Source organism: Arvicanthis niloticus, chromosome 1, assembly GCF_011762505.2.
Source record: "Arvicanthis niloticus isolate mArvNil1 chromosome 1, mArvNil1.pat.X, whole genome shotgun sequence".
NCBI lineage: Eukaryota > Metazoa > Chordata > Mammalia > Rodentia > Muridae > Arvicanthis > Arvicanthis niloticus.
This window is the reverse complement of record NC_047658.1, coordinates 10620186-10639115: the sequence shown is the minus strand read 5'-3', so window position 1 is coordinate 10639115 and position 18930 is coordinate 10620186. Positions and strand designations below refer to the sequence as shown.

The following is an 18930-nucleotide window of genomic DNA, read 5'->3' as shown; positions in this document are numbered from 1 at the left end:
GAATAGTTAGTAGTACTGCTTTGCGTTTTTTTTTTTTTTTTTTTAGCAGAACCCTACCCCTCCAAGCCCTGTTCAGTTAAAAGTGAAGATATATCACTGTTTAAGGCTTTGCATGTCATGGTGCTTAGCCCATGTGACCGACAGGAGCTCAGAAACTACCTCCACTGTTTTTACTGGCAATATAGCAGCTTGTCTAGGCCAGAGTGTACATTTGTCTGAGTTGGTAGCACTTGGTGTTGTAGGCATATCCTGACTTTATTATATTCTCTGGTTGCTCCACCTTATGTACAGCTTGGCTTTTCTCTGTGATTGAAAATTCTGGTTGTGAAAAGATTTGTAGATTTTTTTTTGTTAATCAAAATGAACCACACCCATGGGGTGGAAATCTGAGTCTTGCGTGATCAGCAAACATTCTGCCACAGTACAGCACCAGCAGTCTCTTGTCAGTGTTTGCATGCTATTTTCAGTAAGCTTGTTTTTTTCCATTTTTAACCTGTAGTGCAGTTTTCATAAGTACTTTCCATAGTATACAAGTAGTCTGTGTTCTCTGTTTTTCCCAAGACACATTTAGATATCAATATCACGGTCTGATCTGTGGGTTGGGTTATTGTGTAATGACTCTGGAATTACCATAAAGACAACAAGATGTATTCAAAACAAGGTTGTGGACACTGAAAATCAAATGGAATGCATAAGGTATATGAGTACTGGAGAAAGCGAAGTGATGGAATGGCTTTGGAATTTTGAAAGGAAGCAGCCAATATGGCAACTTGGTTTCATTCTAAAGACTTCCTCTGATTAGGCATAAGGTACAGAATGGCTTAGTTCCTGCCTTGCTAGGAATCTGAGAAAGATGAACTGTTAAGTGGAGTTAGGCAGAACAGTGAACTTTTGGGTTCTTCCATCTTTGTTAATATGGAAAAAAAGTAAGCTGTTTTGGGAGATGAAGTTGACCTTCTACATCTACAGTTCTATTCACAAGCAGGTAGAAGGTGCTGAATTGGGCTGGACCCTCAGAAGGAATAGCTATAACAAAATTTCATATAGGTTGACCCTCAACAACTGTGATGGTATAGAAAGGCAGTCTTAGTTCTCAAACAGGATGGCCTTAAATTAGAACCCTTTGTAATCTGCTTAAGATATAAAACTTATACTGAGAAGAAAGAGAATGTGGTGGCCCAGACCTATAATCTCAGTACAAGGTCACCCTTATACTAGTGAGGCCACACTAGGGAGGCCAGTCCAGATGAGTTGTTGTCTAAAGAAACATACAAATGGGGTTGGGAGATGGCTGCTTTTGGAAAAGATCTGAGTTTGATTCCTAGCACCTACATGGCAGTTCATACTGCCAGTTCCAGGGGATCCAAACCCTCTTCTGGCCTTTTCAGGCACTAGGCATACACATGGGGGTATAGATATATATGTAGGCAAACACACACATAAAAATAAAATATTAACAACAACATCAACCAACCAAACATGTATACACCAAGAAGAAATGGCACTCTGGTTATACCCATGGCTACAGTATGGTAGATACTGTACATATAGTATAAGAGAATAGGAAGGTTCATGTGCCTTACTATTCTGCTTTGAGACCTGGTCTTACTCTGTGACCCATGTGGATTTTGAATTTGTGGATCTCATGTCTCAGCCTCCTGAGTGCTAGGATTACAGTCGTATAACATAGCACCAGGCTTATGATATACCCTTCTTGGCCATCAGGAATTCCCAGTAAGCAGGGTTCTGTTTCAGTAGCTCCCAGATGATTGTCTGCTTTCCAGAATACCTACCCACTGTTGTTTTTACATCCTGGATCTTGTCACAGGCAGACAGGGCAGTCTGGTGGTCAGAAATGTGTTTTGGAGTGAGACAGACATTATTCACTTAGACCTACTTGACATTAAGCAAATTTATCTTTTTAAGCCTGTTTTGTCATCTGTAAAATGGATTACTTTACCATGTGTGGGGCTCCTGGCATGGGTTAAGGTGGTGGCGGTTCGTAGAGCTTCAATGGTATTTTATACTTAAGTGCCTGGCCTTGACTGTTACACTCACCCATTCTCCAGCTTATTCAATCTGTTATCCAGCCTCACATGTTCTGAGTCTGTGAGCTGAGAGAGCTGTCTGTGACCCTTAGACACACTCTTCCAAGCCTGTGTGAGGACAGTCCCCAAGAACTGGCCCATCCCTGAGTCAAGGAGGGTGAGGTCTATCATGAGGGTTGAGGGCTGAGCCAGGAAGTGAGATGAGATAAAGGTTGAACAGAGACAGGAGCTCCGTCCTCATAGAAGGTGATGTTCATGTGTCTGTACTTGAGGTGACATTTTATAATAAGTAGTCACTGAAACCAGTTTCCACAAGCCAGGGTAACTACTGGTTGGGCTGGCCTTTAATTATTTACATCAGGTATTTTGTCACAATCTTAATTGGGTTGATGCTTTACACATCGTGGGAAAGAAGAGGGCAGTTCTTACAGAGCAGAACTGCAGATTAAATGACTCATCTAAGGTCAAGCACATAATAAAGAGCAGAGACAGTGAACTGACGGTCCTTCATAAAGCTCTGTAGCATCTCTTCTCCCACTGCATCCTACAGGATTCCACCTCCACCATTCTAGCAGTGTATCAACAGGACCCACCCCAGACCCATGCTTCTGTGATCTAGACACCAGGCTTCACTGCCATTTCTCAGAATATTCCTTTCAGAGTAGGAAATGAGGCTTTCTTCCTTGTTTTATCCTCAGAAAGCCTTTTCCTCACCACCTGCCAGGCAGCTTGTTCTCCAGCTGCATCTGACCTTGTGTCTATTTATGGCTTTGCTGTCTCCTAGCCCCGTTAGCTAACCCTCATGAGCACAGGGACTTTCTCATTCTCCTTCCTGTGTACCCTCAGGGTTTTTGAGCTGTGTACATATTAGGCATTCACGTATAACATATTTATTATTAGAAGGAGCAAGTAATTTTCATTGATCAGAAGCTGTGAGAATGTGGCCCCAGAACAGCATGGCAACTTCTCTTCCTCTCCTTTTCTTTCTCCTGTAGCTTGCCAAGAGGTCAAAAAAGAGGGGAGAGAGTGCAAACTGGAGGAGCCACCCAGGCTCCTCTGTGAGGGCACTATGGGGGCTTCCTAGTGCCCTTAGCTGGTGCTAGTTAAGACAGTTTCTGTTGTGTGCCTGGTCCAGTGCTGGCACCCTCTGTCTGGGTGTTCAAAGTGTTGAAAGCAGCATGGCATTCTTGCTAAAATCTTAGAAGCTGAACTGAATGAAGAGACTGCTCTGCTTGTCTGTTTTGTAACATAACCTTTGTATCTGGTTTCATAACTTGTCTAGCCTCAGTCTTTTTCTTTGTAACATAGAGATGACTGCATAGGGGTGTTCTGGGATTGTGACACAACCCATATGAAATCTGTAGTGTAGACCAAGTACATGCTGAATGCTTAGTTAAAGCTGACTGGTAGTGTGTATGGTACTAGACAGATGGTGTTTATTCATGTCAGGAGTCTCCAGATGGATTCTTAGGTCTGCTACCTCTGTGTTCCTCACCCTAACCTTCTTTTTTTTTTTTTTTGCTTTAGGTTTGGATGAAACTTTAAATTGACTTGTTTGCTCTGATGCTTTCCACAGGGGAGAAATCATTTAGAGGGAATAGGTATTACTTTGGGAGCTGGCCTGTCCCAGTTTCTTTAGCAAAACAGCTCTGTTGTGTGAAGCTGAATTGGGCTGTGGTTAAAGGCAACATCTGACTTGGATGTGGCTGAGTCTTTAGGCTGCCCCAAGGAACAAGAAGAGGTGACAGCATGGGGACTCTCTTGGATGTTAGATCTTTGTAGAAAACAGTGCAGACACTGTTTTCTGCAGTCTCACCAGATTGCCCAGGCCCACTTTGCACTTTCAATTCTCCAAGCTCAGTACCTTTTCAGCTAGCAGTTTCTCCTTCTGCTTTATAGAGAAAAACATAGGGAATCATAACAAACATCACAGCTGTGCCCAGGTTAGCAAACCAGACTGGGAGTTGCACACTCCTGAAATCTAAGAAACTCAGGAGACTGAGGCAGGGAGACTGTAAGTCCAAAGCCACCCTGAGCTATTTAATGAGACCCTCCTGTCTTAAAGTACAACGATTAAAAAGGACTGAGGATGTTAGTTCTTCCTCATTCTGCTCCAGGCCCTGGGATAGCTTCAGTACCACTAAAAACATAAAGAGGAAGTAAATGGGGTGTGTGTGTTTGTGTGTGTGTAAGTGGTGCACACCTTTAGTACTAGCATTTGGGAGGCAGAGACAGGTGGATCTCTGAGTTTGAGGACAGCCTGGTTTACAGATTGAGTTACAGGACAACCAGGGCTACCCAGAGAGACCCTGTCTCCTAAAGAAAGGGTGGGGGAGAAGGAAGTAAAGTCACTAAGAAGCAAGAAAGGGAACAGCTGCCCTGGTCTCTAGGCAAATATTCTTTCATGGCTTAAACTGTTCATTGGGCTAACGATTTAGAACACTTGTCTATTACAGTGGAATTTTGGCTTCTATTATTATTGTTGTTTTGAAGCAGGGGAAGGATGGCTTCTAATTCTCTCTTTGTAGACCAGGCTGGTCTTGAACTCATGATGCACCTATTTAAGTCTTCCAAGTGCTAGAATTACCTGAATGTATCACCACATCTGGCAGACATTGTTTGAAAAAAAAAATTTCTGGCTGGACATGGTAGCAACATGCATTTAATCCCAGTACTTGGTAGGCAGAAGCAGGCAGATTGCTGTGAGTTTGAGGCCAGCCTGCTCTACAGAGTTCTAGGACAGCCAGGGCTTTGTAGTGAGGCCCTATGTGAATTATTAACCAGTCAACCAACCACTGATATGTGTCAGATTAGTGAGTTTCTGCCCTGTTGACAGAATTGTCTCCTATGTTTTGGTGAGTTTGGAAGACTGGTCTGACAGCTTTGTTTGTAATGAGTAGGAACATGACAGACAACTATATTCATAACAATGTTAGCACAGCTCTGAAACAACAGTATCTTTGGGTTTCATTCCCAATGGAATGTTTTCTTCAAGGTCAAACCAGCCTTTCAGATTTTTTTACTCACATGCCATGACTTTTCCTTTGTGTTCTGAATACTCTGTGGCCATAATTGAGATTATGAATGGCTCTGGCCCACAGGAACTCAAAGACAAGAGTCTAGACATGAGAAGTGAGAACAGGTGGTGGGAAGCTGGAAGGCCTACTTGTACCTGAGGCTTACTGCTTGCTTTGAAATGTTTTGACTTCTAAATTTCTAGTACCAAGGCCCAAGAGGCAGGCACTTGTAAAGCAGGGGGACTTTTTAGCATTGCATGCTTTTATGATTCCCCAATCTGTTGGCAGTTGAGGAGTTATTGCACTAACCCATGAGCAACCTACAGCCTAAAAATCCCCTGGCTCTCTTGTTTTCACAGGTGTTGGGGCGATGTTTCTTGACAGTGGTGCAAGTCCATTTCCAGTTTTTGACTCACGCCTTGCAGAAAGTCCAGCCGGTGGCTCACTCTTGCTTTGCTGAGGTAGTTGTGCCTGAAAAAAAGAACAGCAGTAGTCTGTCTGGCGTGGGCCACACACCCGAATTGGAGGAAGCTGTGCGATCCTGGCGAGGGGCTGCTGAGGTAACTGACCTGGGAGATCTGGCTGTGTTCCAGTGGGAGAGGCTGCTGGGTTTCTTTGTCTATTGGCTCCCAGAAGAGCCACTTGCTTTAAACATTAAGCTGTAAACTTACCACTAGCTTGCATATTCTTGTGACAGCAAATGTCTTTAAGAACACTTACTTTATGTCAGGCTTGTGCCAGACATTAAAATGATACTTATAAAGAAAGGCTTACAAGAGGGCTGGAGAGATGGCTCAGTGTTTAAGAAAGGCTTACAAGAACAGGGTACAGAGGGTTGCAGGAGTTGTCCAGACCCAGAAGAAGGGGCCTGCTTCTTAATGGGAGTGGTACGGGAAGTCTAAAGAGGTGAGCCATGAGAGGGCTGCCACCTAAGTCAGGAATGACACAGTGAGAGACCCAATCTTTTGGGTTCAGACTCCATCTTAGAGAACCAAAACTTAGGTTAAACTCAAGTTAACTAACAGGCCAGTACCTAGCACCAGTTTCCAGGCTACCCTGCTCCCAACAAGACCTGTGTCTAGCATCAGTTTCCAAGTCATTCCCTAGCAAATCTACACTTGAGGTTACAAGCCTGCCCCTGACACTTCACTTCCTAACAACTACCAATCAGGAAAAACGCAGAAGTTAAGTTTATGGCCCAGCACCAGCCAATAATGTTAAAGGCCATAATTGCCACCCAATCAGATGTGTACTAACCAAGATACTCCTTTCTTGCCTCTATAAATGCTTGCCTAAAACTAGTCTCAGGACTCCACCTTTTTGCTCTGTCAAGGTTGGCAATGAGCCCAAGCTTAAATAAAGAGACTCTAATGTAATTGCATTGGATTCAGCTCCTTGGTCTTTTAGAGGTTCACAAACATTACCTGCATAGCAAGTGGAGCTGGCCAGGAGGGTGAGTGCTCAGTAAGCAGCCAGGTAGGCTAGGTAACAGGACTGTTTGGCGAGATGAACCTCACAAATACCAGGGTTTCAGGAATGTGCCACTGTGGCTGGTCTTTATGGTGCTGGGATTGGAACCTGGGACTTAATGCATGCTATGTAAACACCCCACTTACCAAGCTACATTCTCAGTCCTGTTTGGGGGTGGGTTTTTTTTTTTTAATTAATTAATTTTGTTTTTCAAGGCAGAGTCTCTCTTTGTTGCCCTGGATGTCTTGGAGCTCACTTTGTATTTCAGACTGCCCTTGAGCTCAGATATCTGACTTCCTCAGTCTCTCAAGTACTGGAATTAAAGGTGTTTGCCACCACCTTCCAGGAATTGTTGTTTTTATTTTAACATTGATTTTAAGTTGTGTATTGAGGGAGTGGTCTGTGCATGTGAGTGCAGATGTCTGTGGAGGCCAGAAGGAAGCATCTCATCCCTTGAAGCTGGAGTTCACAGATGTTCGTGAGCTGCTGATGTGGATGCTAGAAACTAAATTCAGGTCCTCTGCAAGGGCAGTACACACTTTTAATCTCTGAGCCATCTCTCCATCCCATTGTTATTTTTTTGAGATAAATTCTCACTCCCAGACTGGCTTCCAACTCCTGGGAGTTCTGCTTTGGTCCTCCAGCTGCTGGGTTATAAGCTTGAGCTGCTTCTGTAGCCATCTTCTTCTCTTAGAAGGGTTTGGGATCTTTGTAATTCTTGCTCTGCAACTATGAGGACTGGAGTTTGGATCCCTATGTTGATCAATGGAGTTTATCAGCATAACCAACACCTACAACAAAATCCTTAAAAAATGTGTAAAAAAGAGTCTTAAGTAAGCCAGACCCAGAAAGATGAACACAGAATATTTTCTCTGGTATACAGAGCCTAGATTTAAATTTCTGTAGGTTTTATATGTAGTGTCTGTCTGTCTGTCTGTCTCTGTCTCTGTCTCTGTCTCTGTGTGTGTGTGTGTGTGTGTGTGTGTGTGTGTGTGTGTGTGTGTGTGTGTGTGTGATGAATGGAGGCTATAATAGGGAAGGAAGAGATGAGATCTTGGGCAGGAGAAAGGAAGAAAGTCAATACATGTGACACTAAAGCAAGGGAAGCAGTAAGGGCATGCAGGCAGGGATAGGGAGCAGGAGAGGGCAGTGGAGGGGTGAATTAGAATAATCTGTGGTGACAAATGCAAGAAAGTGCGATGATAAAGCCCATTACTGTATATGCCAACTCCAAAAGTTCAGAAAAGTCAATAGAAAAAGATGCTTAGCTGGCCCAATCCTCAATCCTCAATCCTCATTTATCACTTGTTTTGCATGTGATCTGAGCCATTTTCCTATTAATTTATTTGACACATTCAGATGCTACCCAGCATAGCTTCACTAGTGGGTAGAGAAACTTGAGCAGGATAGAATGGCACAGTGATCGGATTTGGGGAGGGGACATGTCAGTGTACAATGAACATTCTCCTCTGGAGGCTTCTGGTTCCCATACAACCTCTTGGCTGAGGACCTGCTATAGATTGGGCTGCAGACCATCTCCAAACCTTTTCATGGAGCGTCCTCCTAATATACAGTTTCTCCTTTGACCATGCTAGCATAGTATTCTCTAGTCCAGTGGCTCTCAGCCTGTGGGTCTCAACCCTTTTGGGGGGTTGAATGACCCTTTTACAGGGTGCCTAGGACTATCCAAAACCACAGATATTTATTTACATTATAATTTATAGCAGTAGCAAAATTATAGTTATGAAGTAGCAACGAAATAATTTTATGGTTGGGGGTTACCACAACATGAGGGACTATATTAAAGGGCATTGGGAAGGTTGAGAACTAGTCCTTCTCTACACTCGAACTTAAACTTGGATATAAGCAAATCAGAAATAACTTTTCAACTGGCAAGATGGATGGCTTAACTGGTAAAGGTGTTTGTCATCGAACCTGATTGTCCTGACTTTCACGAGTGTACACACAGCCATGCAGGCATGCATGTAGAAAAAGTTAAAAAAAGAAATCTTTATAAAGTCAGTCTGTCTCTTCCTTTCTCCCTCCACCTCACTTTCATTTTTTGAGATAGGATCTTGCTGAATAACCCAGGCAGGCCTCAAACTCAACAGTACTTCTGCCTCAGCCTCCCAAGTGCTGGGTTTATAGGTGTCTATCACCATGTCCCACTTACTTATTTTTAATGTGTGCAGGTATTTTGCCTTCACATATGTTAGTGCACCACACATGTGCAGTCTCCAAGAAGGGCAACCAAAAGAGGGCATCAATTCCCCTGGAACTGAAGTTTCTGGTGGTTGTGAGAATTGAACTTGGGTCCTCTGCAAGTACTCTTAACCACTGAGCCCTCTCTTCAGCCCTGGTTTGTTTTTGAGTCAGAGTCTTTATCAGTGGCAGCATGTGTCTTGTAAACATTTAACACATACATGAAAATGTGTATGGACTTTTGATCTGAAAGTATTGGTTATGTTGAGAACCTGGAGGGTACTGCTGCCTTAGGTGAAGAGGCTGAGAAGACACTACTACTATACAGTCAATGTTCTGCCTGAGGCAGGAGGCAAAGGCAGTTTCCAGGAGCTCAGTAAGAGCAGTACTCAGAGCTGCTGCAGTTGCCAGCAGCATTGCATTCTTCATCAGCCAGATCCCACACTTCATACAGACCTGCAGATCTACCTGCAGACAACCTTGAAATGAGACCCACAGTTCACAGCGATTGCTAACACACAGCAAGAGTCAGGGCTCAGCCCTTGACCATGCTAGAAATGCCCCTTAAATCTGTACTGTTAGCCACCCTGCTGCACTTAGTACTATCTGACCTTCCCTCCAGGGTTGAGGCCATTTGGTGGGTTGTTTTTTGTTTTGTTTTTAAAGAGTAATTCTGTATTTGCTTCTCAAAGTTTTTATTAAAGTGATAGCTCCTTACCTCTAAATTTCTTAAACCATGGCCACAACCTTTGATAAGCTAAAGTGACAGGAAGATAGCAGTTGTGGTCATAAGGCAGGAATTTTCTTGAAGGCTTATAGCAGCCCACAACGGCCACACTGAATAACACATGCACCTCAGTAATTACTGTAGGGAGCAGCACAGCAGGAATGGTCACTTGGGTTATGATCCAACCCAAAGTAAGCTAGACTGTGGAACTTAGTACCACCCACGAGCCTGAAGTCCAGCAGAGGAGCCTGGAACAAAACTCTAAAGCTATGCACTCCTTTTCTGCTGCATTTCAGTGGTTCTCTTGGAAGCATGCTAATACCTCTTTCCCAGTGAGAAAAAGAAAAGGTAAAACCTGACCTCACTAAGACTTGCTATTTTACTGTATATAGATTTTTAAGAAATGTATGTTGATTTCTTAGATGATTTGAATTACCCCACAGTTAAGTTGCAGTGTATTGCCTTTTGTTATGGACCCATAGCCAGGCATGGTGAAAAACACCTGTGTCTCAGCACTTGGGAGATGAAGCAGGAGGATCAGGAGCTCAATCAAGGTCATCCTTGCTTACATAGTGTATTCAAGTCCATCTTGGGATATATGAGACCCTGTTTCAAAACAATCAAAAATAAATGAAATTCTGATCTTCCATCTCTTCCCCTTTCCCAGAAAGTTATTCAGGTTTTTACACTATGCCATTTCTGATGTTGTAATACTCTGTTGTGCTGCTGTCTGTCGGGGTTTTTTTTTTTTTTTCCTGTTGTTGTTTGGCTTTCCCTTTCATGTAAAAGGCTTTCCTCAGAAAGACCCTCAATGGCAATTAGAGGTTGAGTTGGAGGTGGGACTTACTATTGTCCCTTTCCCCTGCTGGTGTGGGTTCAGGCCTTTGTAATCTGGCTTCACAGCCCTCTGTCATTATTGCTTCCAGCTCCATTCTGAGACTTCAGTCCCACTTCACTGATCTTCTCCCCTGCCCACTTCCATGTGTCCAGTGCCCTTCTGCCCACTGCTTCCTGTGGGTGCCCATTCTGCACACTGTCTGTGAAAATGGAATCTCCTGGTGCAGTCTTTCTTCTTGCATGGCCAGAACAGTACCACTTCTCCAGCTCACCTCCACCCCGTCTGTCTCTTCCCTTTTATGACAATAGAGGAGGTGCCCTTTTCTCAGGTTCAGGGCTCACCTTGGCATTATCTTATTTCCATTCTCAAGGAACTGGCTTCTGCCATAGCACCCAGTATTTTCTTTCTCAATACTTAACATGCTTCCAACCTAAAAGTCTACCTGTTTCTCTGCTCTTTGGACAGTCAATTTCTTGGAGTTATCTTTTCCTCAACCTTTTTATTCATTCTGAAAACCATATATTTTCTGATTTCTCCTCAGCCAAATAAATCTTTCACCTTTTATTAGAAACCACAAAGTACTATAGGTATATAAAATATGTTATGTATTATCAGAATTTTGCTGCAGGTAAAGGGGTTGACACAGAAACCTGATGGTGTGAGTTGTGTTCCGTGTAATAGGGCCAAAAGAGAGAATTGATTCCCCAAAAGTTTCCCTCCAAACTTTACATGCAGAATGTGGCATATGTATGCCCAGTCTTAGACTCACACTAAATAAATATATATACGAATTTAGAATTAAAGTTAAGAAAAAAGTTGCCTTATTTGCTCTGTGCTGTCCTTTTCTTCATCTGCTTTGTTAGACTGTCCTCAGAGCAGCTTCTTAGTTGAGCTTCTTGTGGTTCAGTGTTGGGTTCCCTTCTCCCTAGGGGATATTGACCCAGTATGGGACTTCGGCCACTCCTATGTGGAGGGATACTTCAAATGTGTGTGCCAGCCCACTTCCCATGGACTCCAGGGCCTGAATTAATTGGTTCCTCTCTTAGGTTCTCTAGGTAGCTCAGTTTTGGCTTTTCTCATACATGTTTCTCTCCATGTCATCTCTGTGGGAGTCAGTGGTGCCATACAATACTAGGCCATGCATTCAAGACCCAAGACTGACCTTTCAGTCTTCCTATCATGTCTGTCTCCTGTTCCACCAGCTCACTCACCCCACCTATTCCTACCTACTGTCACTCCCTAGTTTTGGAGAGTAGGTTATACTTCTCCCATTTCTGCCTCACCATTCTGATTTTAAAGCGAGACATCATTGTTTCTCATTTTGTTTAGTCCAAATATGGATACCTCACTATGACATACTGAGTCCTGCCATGTGAGACTCCTGCCTTGCCTCTGGCCATTTTCTTGCTTGATCCTTAGATTTAGAGTATGGTGAGTACAGGTGTGGCCACTGAAGATGATCCCTAGATGCCACTTTCAGTGCCTGCCATGCTCCCTATTACAGTTTTAGTTATTAAGTTCACCTTTGGCTGGTGAGGCATCATCTCCAGGAAGGCAGGGACCAGACTTTTTGCTCTAGGGTTGGAGTAGTAGCTAGCACAACTCCTGTGGGCTAAACATTTCACTGGAAGATTCTTAGAAATCAGATTGTTTTAATCTTAAGTCTTTTTATTAGGTTTCAAGGCTTGATTAGACAGGTAGGCTGGTGTGTTCACATGGCTTGTGAAACTGAAAGCCTTGCACTTGACAGCATTGAAGCTGCTACTTTTCTTTCCTGCAGTTTTGTGTGTACTGTAAATATTAACATTTCTGTCCTGACCTGAAAGAACAGAGACTAACTCCTAGAAATGTTATTTGGCCAGGAGTAGCAGTACAGGCTTGTAATCTGTAATCCTAGTGTACAGGAGGCTGTGGCATGCCAGTTGTAAGTTTGAGGCCAGCCTGAGTTACATGGTAAGATTATCTCAAAAAGTTAAGTCTGTAAAGTTTCAGTCTCTGACTTTGTAGTGTGACCGGTCCAAAACCCTGGTGTATATCCAGCTTATGTACTTCACTTTAGGTACCGAATTTGTTGTTGCTGGTACTGTTTGAATTTTACTAGTAACTACAGTTGCCCTTCTTTACCTACTAGTTACTATTTATGTCATAGGCGACATCAAGATTAAGGGAGAGAGGCTGTGATGGACGCCTGGCGGGAATCGAAGTCCAACAACTCTTTTGTTCTCAAAGTGCAGCAATTCCTGAACACCAGCTAAAAGAGCTAAACATAAAAATCGACAGTGCTTTGCAGGTAAGTGTCTCAGTACTGTTAGCTGCATAGAGGAATGAGTCTACCAAGGGGGAAGATCAAAGTCATGAAGTTGGACCACTCAAAAAGGTCACAACATAATAATGTGTTTTCAAGTCTCAATAACTGTAGAAAAACTTTAATGTAATGTATTTATTTTTTGAGAATTTCATGTATGCATACAGTGTATTCACCGCATTCTCCTTACCTAACTCCTTCCAGATCTACTCCTCACAACTGTAGAAATTTTAAGTTCCTATTTTTGCTGGACTTTGTCATATTCTAATCTGTTGAATGATCTTCTCACAGGCATATAAAATAGCTTTGGAAAGCTTAGGCCACTGTGAATATGCAATGAAAGCTGGCTTCCACCTCAACCCAAAGGCCATTGAAGCAAGTTTGCAGGTACACTTTTCTCTCCAGCGGCTCTGTGAGTGTGTGGGAGTTGTTCACTCAGTCCTCTGGGGACCAAATGCTTTATCACATGAGCTGTGGGTCACCTCCACTCTCCTATCCACACCTTTTCCAGGGCTGCTGCAGTGAGGCGGAAGCTCAGCAGACGGGGCGAAGGCAGACACCCCCACAGCCCATGCAGTGTGAGCTTCCCACGGTCCCTGTGCAGATAGGATCGCACTTCCTGAAGGGAGTCTCCTTTAATGAGTCGGCTGCTGACAATCTGAAGCTTAAGACGGTATCTTTCTGTGGATTCCCTGGGTTCCAGTAACTGAGCATGAACTTGGAAATAGAGCTGTTACAGAAAACTCAAGGGCTTTTGAAGAATGTAGATTAAAAAACAAAAGTGGTAATCATGGAAGGAGGCTCTAACTTTTCTGAGTACAGTGGTGGCCAAATGAGAGTTCTAGGCCTGTGATGTCTTTGTTGTTTTGGTTTTTCGAGACAGGGTTTCTCCATGTAGCCCTGGCTGTCCTGGAACTCACTCTGTAGACCAGGCTGGCCTCAAACTCAGAAATCTGCCTGCCTCTGCCTCCCAAGTGCTGGGATTAAAGGCATGCGCCACCACTGTGTGGCGATGTCTTTTTTTTTTTTTTTTTTGTATGGTGCTAGGGGTTGAACTCTGCTTCACACATGCAAGGCAAGCACTAAGTCACATCTCACCCTGCGATAACATAATGAGACATTTACTAAGGAAGTTTTATTAATAATTTTGTTGAGATCTTTAAGAATTTGAGAGTACATCCTGAGTTGTTGTTGATACTTAATGGTTGCTGGTGGAGCTGTGAGAATTAAGTAACTGAAATCTTAGTGCAGTAATAATGTCAGTTGTGAAGCATCGTGGATGCAGCAAGTACAGCAAAGTTCTTCCCATACACTGTTTTAGTTAATTAAGTGTCTCACTGGGGTATGGGTATTCCCCATTCCAATTTGACAAAGGAACTGAAGCCCAAAGTAATATGCCTAAAAATTAGGAGACCTGGAACTTAGGCTCATTCAGTATGTCGCAGAGCCTATGATGTCATCTAAAAAATAAGTTGAGGTTGGACCAAGCATGACTGCACAAACCTTTAATCCCAGCACTCTGGAGGCATGGGCAGATGGATCTCTGAATTTGAGGCCAGCCTCAAATTCAACATAGAGAGTTCTAGGCCAGCCAAGGACACAAAGTGAGATCCTCCCTCCAAAAACTTTTTTTTTCAAATGACGTGATCTGGGTGTTGTCAGAACACCTCTTGTGAGGATGGTTGCATGAATGCACTCCCATAAGTTTTGGGCCTTACCAGTGTTAAAGAGTCTTGAGATGTGAACTGTCCTCTCTCTTGTCAATCTGTAGCATACCATGTTACAGCTCATCAAGGAAGCGGGCTGCTACAATGGAATCACACCTAGGGATGATCTTCCTGTGACTGAAGTACTAAATCAGGTGTGCCCGTCCACATGGCGGGGCGCCTGTAAGACTGCCGTGCAGCTGCTGTTTGGCCAGGCAGGGCTGGTGAGTATATGTGAGAGGATGAGAGCTTGTGGGGTGGCATATATGCAAAACACATATATGCCAGGCTGAGGCAAAAGGAGGAGATGGAGGCCAGCCTGAGATACATAGGAAGACCTGCTTTCTCCTCAGAACTGAACGTTTTGTTGTTGTTTTTGTTTGTTTGTTTGTTTTAATACCTTTATAACCTGTATTTGCTGGGAATCTATGTGCAGAATGTTGATGTTGTAGGCTTTCCTCATCTTAAGGAAACAAACGCATTAGTACTGTCTGGGTGGCCTTGACTGGCCTGACTGCTCTGCGGCAACACTGGAGTTTCCTGTTTGTTGCTCAAGTGAGCAAGGCTGGTGGCCTCCTATCTCAGTCCTCTGCACTCTGCTTGTTCTCTGACCTCTCTAATGTGGCTCGTTCTTCTCACCTTTCCAGGTCAGCCCTGTTTCATCTACTTCTAGAGTCCATTTGTTAGGCAGGACCCCAACCCAATCATTTCCTATCCTAGCTCTCTGCCCATTACCTTTAAAATGGCAGTATCTGCTTCAGGTAAAAATCTACTTCTTACCTGTCAGAGAAGGGAAAGGAAAATAAACTAAAGAAACTTCAGGTAAAGTTGGACCAGGTCCAGAGCTCAGCCTCTGTGATCACTGTTAGCTTTTATTGTCTGCCATATCAACCCAGGTAGCTTGTAGGTACTTACTCCGCTTCATAGTCATGGTTAGAGAGTGAGACCCTGTCTCAAAAAAAAATTTTTTTTTAAGTACTCTTTGTAGTCTGATTTCTGCTTTATTCATGAAAGGACAGATTAGAATTGTGTTTGTCCCTGGTTTGTGCAGATTACTACAGGGACAGCCTACCTATACAGAGCTGGGCTCTGTTTCTTTGAAGATTCGTATAGGAAGAAAAGCAAGAAACAAGGGTCACTCTGCTAACCTATAATAGAGTCCTGGAGATCAGGACTGTGTCAGCTGAAGCTGGGACTATGGCAGTGTGTGCTCCAGAACACAGAGCACATCAGGAGAAGGCTGTTTTGAGAGAACAATTTAAGCTAAGGGGGGAAAGTGTAATCATACCCAGAATCCAGGAATTTTTTACTTCCCTGCCCACTGATGGTAGGGCCTTTGTTGTAGCTGACAAAGACATTTAGGACCATAGTCTTAGGAGTAGAAGGAGAGAGGAAACACCTGTCAGGTCCAACAAAGGCTTTTCCTTGGACAGGAAATGTTTATCAAAGGTCCAGCTGTGAGAACCCTGTTTATTTATAACAGTGGAAATGAACACACTGGAAGCTGTGTTTGGAATTATGAGAAGTACCTATGAGTAACTTAACCCCTTCTAAAATGGAGATGTGTTTTTCTACTAGTGAGCCATATCCCCAGCCCTTGTGTTTGCCTCACCCTTGCAAGGAGCTTAGATAACAGGTCTGCAGGCTGGAGAGATGGCTCAGTGGTTAAGAGCACTGATTGCTCTTCCAGAGGTCCTGAGTTCAATTCCCAGCAACCACATGGTGGCTCACAACTATCTGTAATGAGATCCAGTGCCCTCTTCTGTTGTGTGCCTGAACACAGCTGCAGTGTACTCATATAAATAAAAATAAATAAATCTTAAAAAAAAAACAAACAGGTCTGCATCACCAGCGGCTTCCCCCCCCCCCCCCCGCTTGATTCAGTTTCTGACATTTTTTTTCTTTCACATACGTAACATTTAAAAAAACACTAAAATAGCTGAGTGGTGGTGCACCTCTTTAATCTCAGCATTCAGGAGACAGAGGCAGGTGGATTTCTGAATTTGAGGCCAGCCTTGTCTATCGAGCGAGGTCTAGGACAACCAGAGCTACACAGAGAAACCCTGTTTTGAAAAGACCAAAACAACAACAAACCCCTAAAATAAAAGATGGATAATCTTTCTTCCTTTTGTCTTTCTCTTATCCTTCACTTTTTTCTCCTTTCTCCAGTCCTTTATTTATTTGTTCCATTTAAAAATTTATCTTGAGACTTTACTTTTAAATTGTGTGTGTAAATTTATCTTAGGACTTCATTTTTAAATTGCGTGTATAAATTTATCTTAGGACTTTATTTTTTAATTGAGAGAGAGAGAGAGAGAGTGTGTGTGTGTGTGTGTGTGTGTGTGTGTGCGCACACATGCCTTTGTATCTTTGGAGGCCAAAAGAGCATTGGATCTCTTGAAACTGGAGTTGCAGGTGCCAGTGAGCAGCCTGATGTATGTGTTGGGATTCAAGTCCTCTGAAAGAGCAGGAAGTACGCTCAACATATGAGCCAGCTCTTCAGACTCATTTATTTTTTCATTTTGAGACGGGACCGCATATTGCACAGACTGACTGCAAACTCATAATATCTGCCTTGGCCTTACAAGTGTTGGGATGACAGGAATATACAAACACACTCATCTTGAGTAATTTGTGATTATAATAACTACAGTGTAGAAAATGCCTACAAAGTTGAGTGGATCCCACAGTTAGAATTTGGTTTCTGTGTGTGCATCATTGCTTGCTGTTATCTCTGGGGACCTCACTGGTCTTGGTACAGATGTGCTGCAGACAGTTCTGCTGGCCACTGAGTGTCTGACATGCTTATGTATTTGGATATTTGTTACTGAAAGCTCTCTCTGAACTTGGTGGTGGTCTCTGTTTCTTTTCTAGGTGGTTGTTGACACAGCACAGATTGAAAATAAAGAAGCCTATGCACCACAGATCAGTCTTGAAGGCTCCAGAATTGTGGTTCAAGTCCCATCCACATGGTAATATGACTTTAAGAGAAGCCTAAACTCTGAAGGTTGTGTATCTTTCACTTCTGTGCAACCTGACATAGTAGTGCTTGCTACCTGTGCATCTCCCAGGCAGCTGTTTGTCTTGGTTATTTGTCTATGATGGTGAATCTAAGACCTCTGAGAAAGAGCTCCTTTGACCATAAGGAAACTGGAATATAAGTAACAGATCATAATGAGCAGTGTTACCTTGTTACTAAAGCCACAGGGTTTAGTGTCTTTTGTTTCCACTAAGTCACCCTTTATTTTTCTAAACCTGAGTAGATACTACTGTAGAATTCTTTCTCAAGTCTATCTGTTCCAGTCACAACACTGATAAACTTGAGCTTATATCATTATATATTCATTCTCATTGTAAATCTGGGGACAAACAAAGCTGTTTTTAGTTATATTTGTAACACTTCAAAAGATAAAGGGTTATTCATAGTTTATGTTTTCTAAGACAAAAGCTTCTATAAACAAGGAAGCAGGCCAGGGATATGACCCCATACATTAGAAGACAGTGCCAAGGAGATGAGAAAACATGCACCCTCACACAGTGATCACAACAAGTGAAGGAGAAAGTCATAAGATGCGTTTTGCCCAAAAATAGTAGGTTCACTTAGAATAACAGTAAGAGCTATTGGCAAGTACTAATTTGAGCTAGACTACAGAAATAGGCCAAAAGACTTTTGGATTGAGAAACAACCACACAAGGTTTTTGGAGAAAAGTTTATCCAGTATCTATAAAGCTGAAGCTTAATTTTTTTTTTTTTAATGTTTATGTGGAGGTCAGTGAACACCTTGTAGGAGGAGTGGAGTCCATTCTCTCCCTCTGTCTGTGTAGGTTCTGGGGACTGAACTCAGGTCATTAGATTTGCTGGCAAGTGCCTTTACTGGCTGAGCCATCTTTCTAACACTCTAATATCTTTCTCTCTGTATGTCTGTCTGTCTGTCTGTCTGTCTTGAGATGGTGTTTCTTTTATTCCAGGCTGGTCTTGCCTTGTAGTTGAGAACAACCTTGTAGCTAAGGATGGCCTTGAATTTTTGATTCTCCTGCTTCTACTTCCTAAGTGTTGGCATTATAGGTATGCACTACCAAGCTCAGTTTTACAGGATGCTGAGGAACCAAACCCAGAACCATGCATTCTGGGCCAGCACTCTACAATTTGAATTTCTAATTCAAATTCTCATTCAAAAGTTTTTATTGTTGTTGTTGAGATAGAGTCTTAGATAACACAGGGTGGCCTGACAGCTCTCTGTGTGTGTCTAAGAATGACCTTGAACTCCTGATTCTCTTGCCTCCACCTCACCTCTTGAACTGGGATTACCTATGTATGTTATCATACCTAGCTCATTGGAAAACATTAAACTTTATACAGATTCTCATTTTGAGAAAAACAGATATAACTTTTATATAATTGAGTGATCGTGATTGTAAACAGCTTCTACTAAACTAGTTTGTTTTCTATCTTGGGTCAGAGGTGATTGGCAGCTCCAAGTCTTTAAAGCATGGTTTCTCAAACTTTGAAGGTAGCAGACCCCTGGGAGCCAGCTGAAGATGGAGATTTCTAACACTCAAGGGTTGCTGGCAGTCTGCATTTGTTTAATAAGCATCTCAGGTAATCCTGATGCAGAT

General features: G+C 42.9%; 1 protein-coding gene across 6 annotated transcripts in view; it reads left to right on the top strand.

Annotated features, from left to right (window-relative positions):
• The window catches only part of Garre1 (granule associated Rac and RHOG effector 1), a 79561-nt gene that overhangs the window by 42106 nt on the left and 18525 nt on the right, over window positions 1-18930 (top strand). For all 6 annotated transcript variants that reach the window (XM_076932096.1, XM_034501534.2, XM_076932102.1 and 3 more), the window contains 6 exons: window positions 5425-5625; window positions 12452-12592; window positions 12899-12994; window positions 13119-13280; window positions 14379-14537; window positions 17188-17285. In XM_076932096.1, coding sequence (XP_076788211.1) covers window positions 5425-5625; window positions 12452-12592; window positions 12899-12994; window positions 13119-13280; window positions 14379-14537; window positions 17188-17285 — 857 coding nt within the window. The remainder of the gene's footprint in view (window positions 1-5424; window positions 5626-12451; window positions 12593-12898; window positions 12995-13118; window positions 13281-14378; window positions 14538-17187; window positions 17286-18930) is intronic.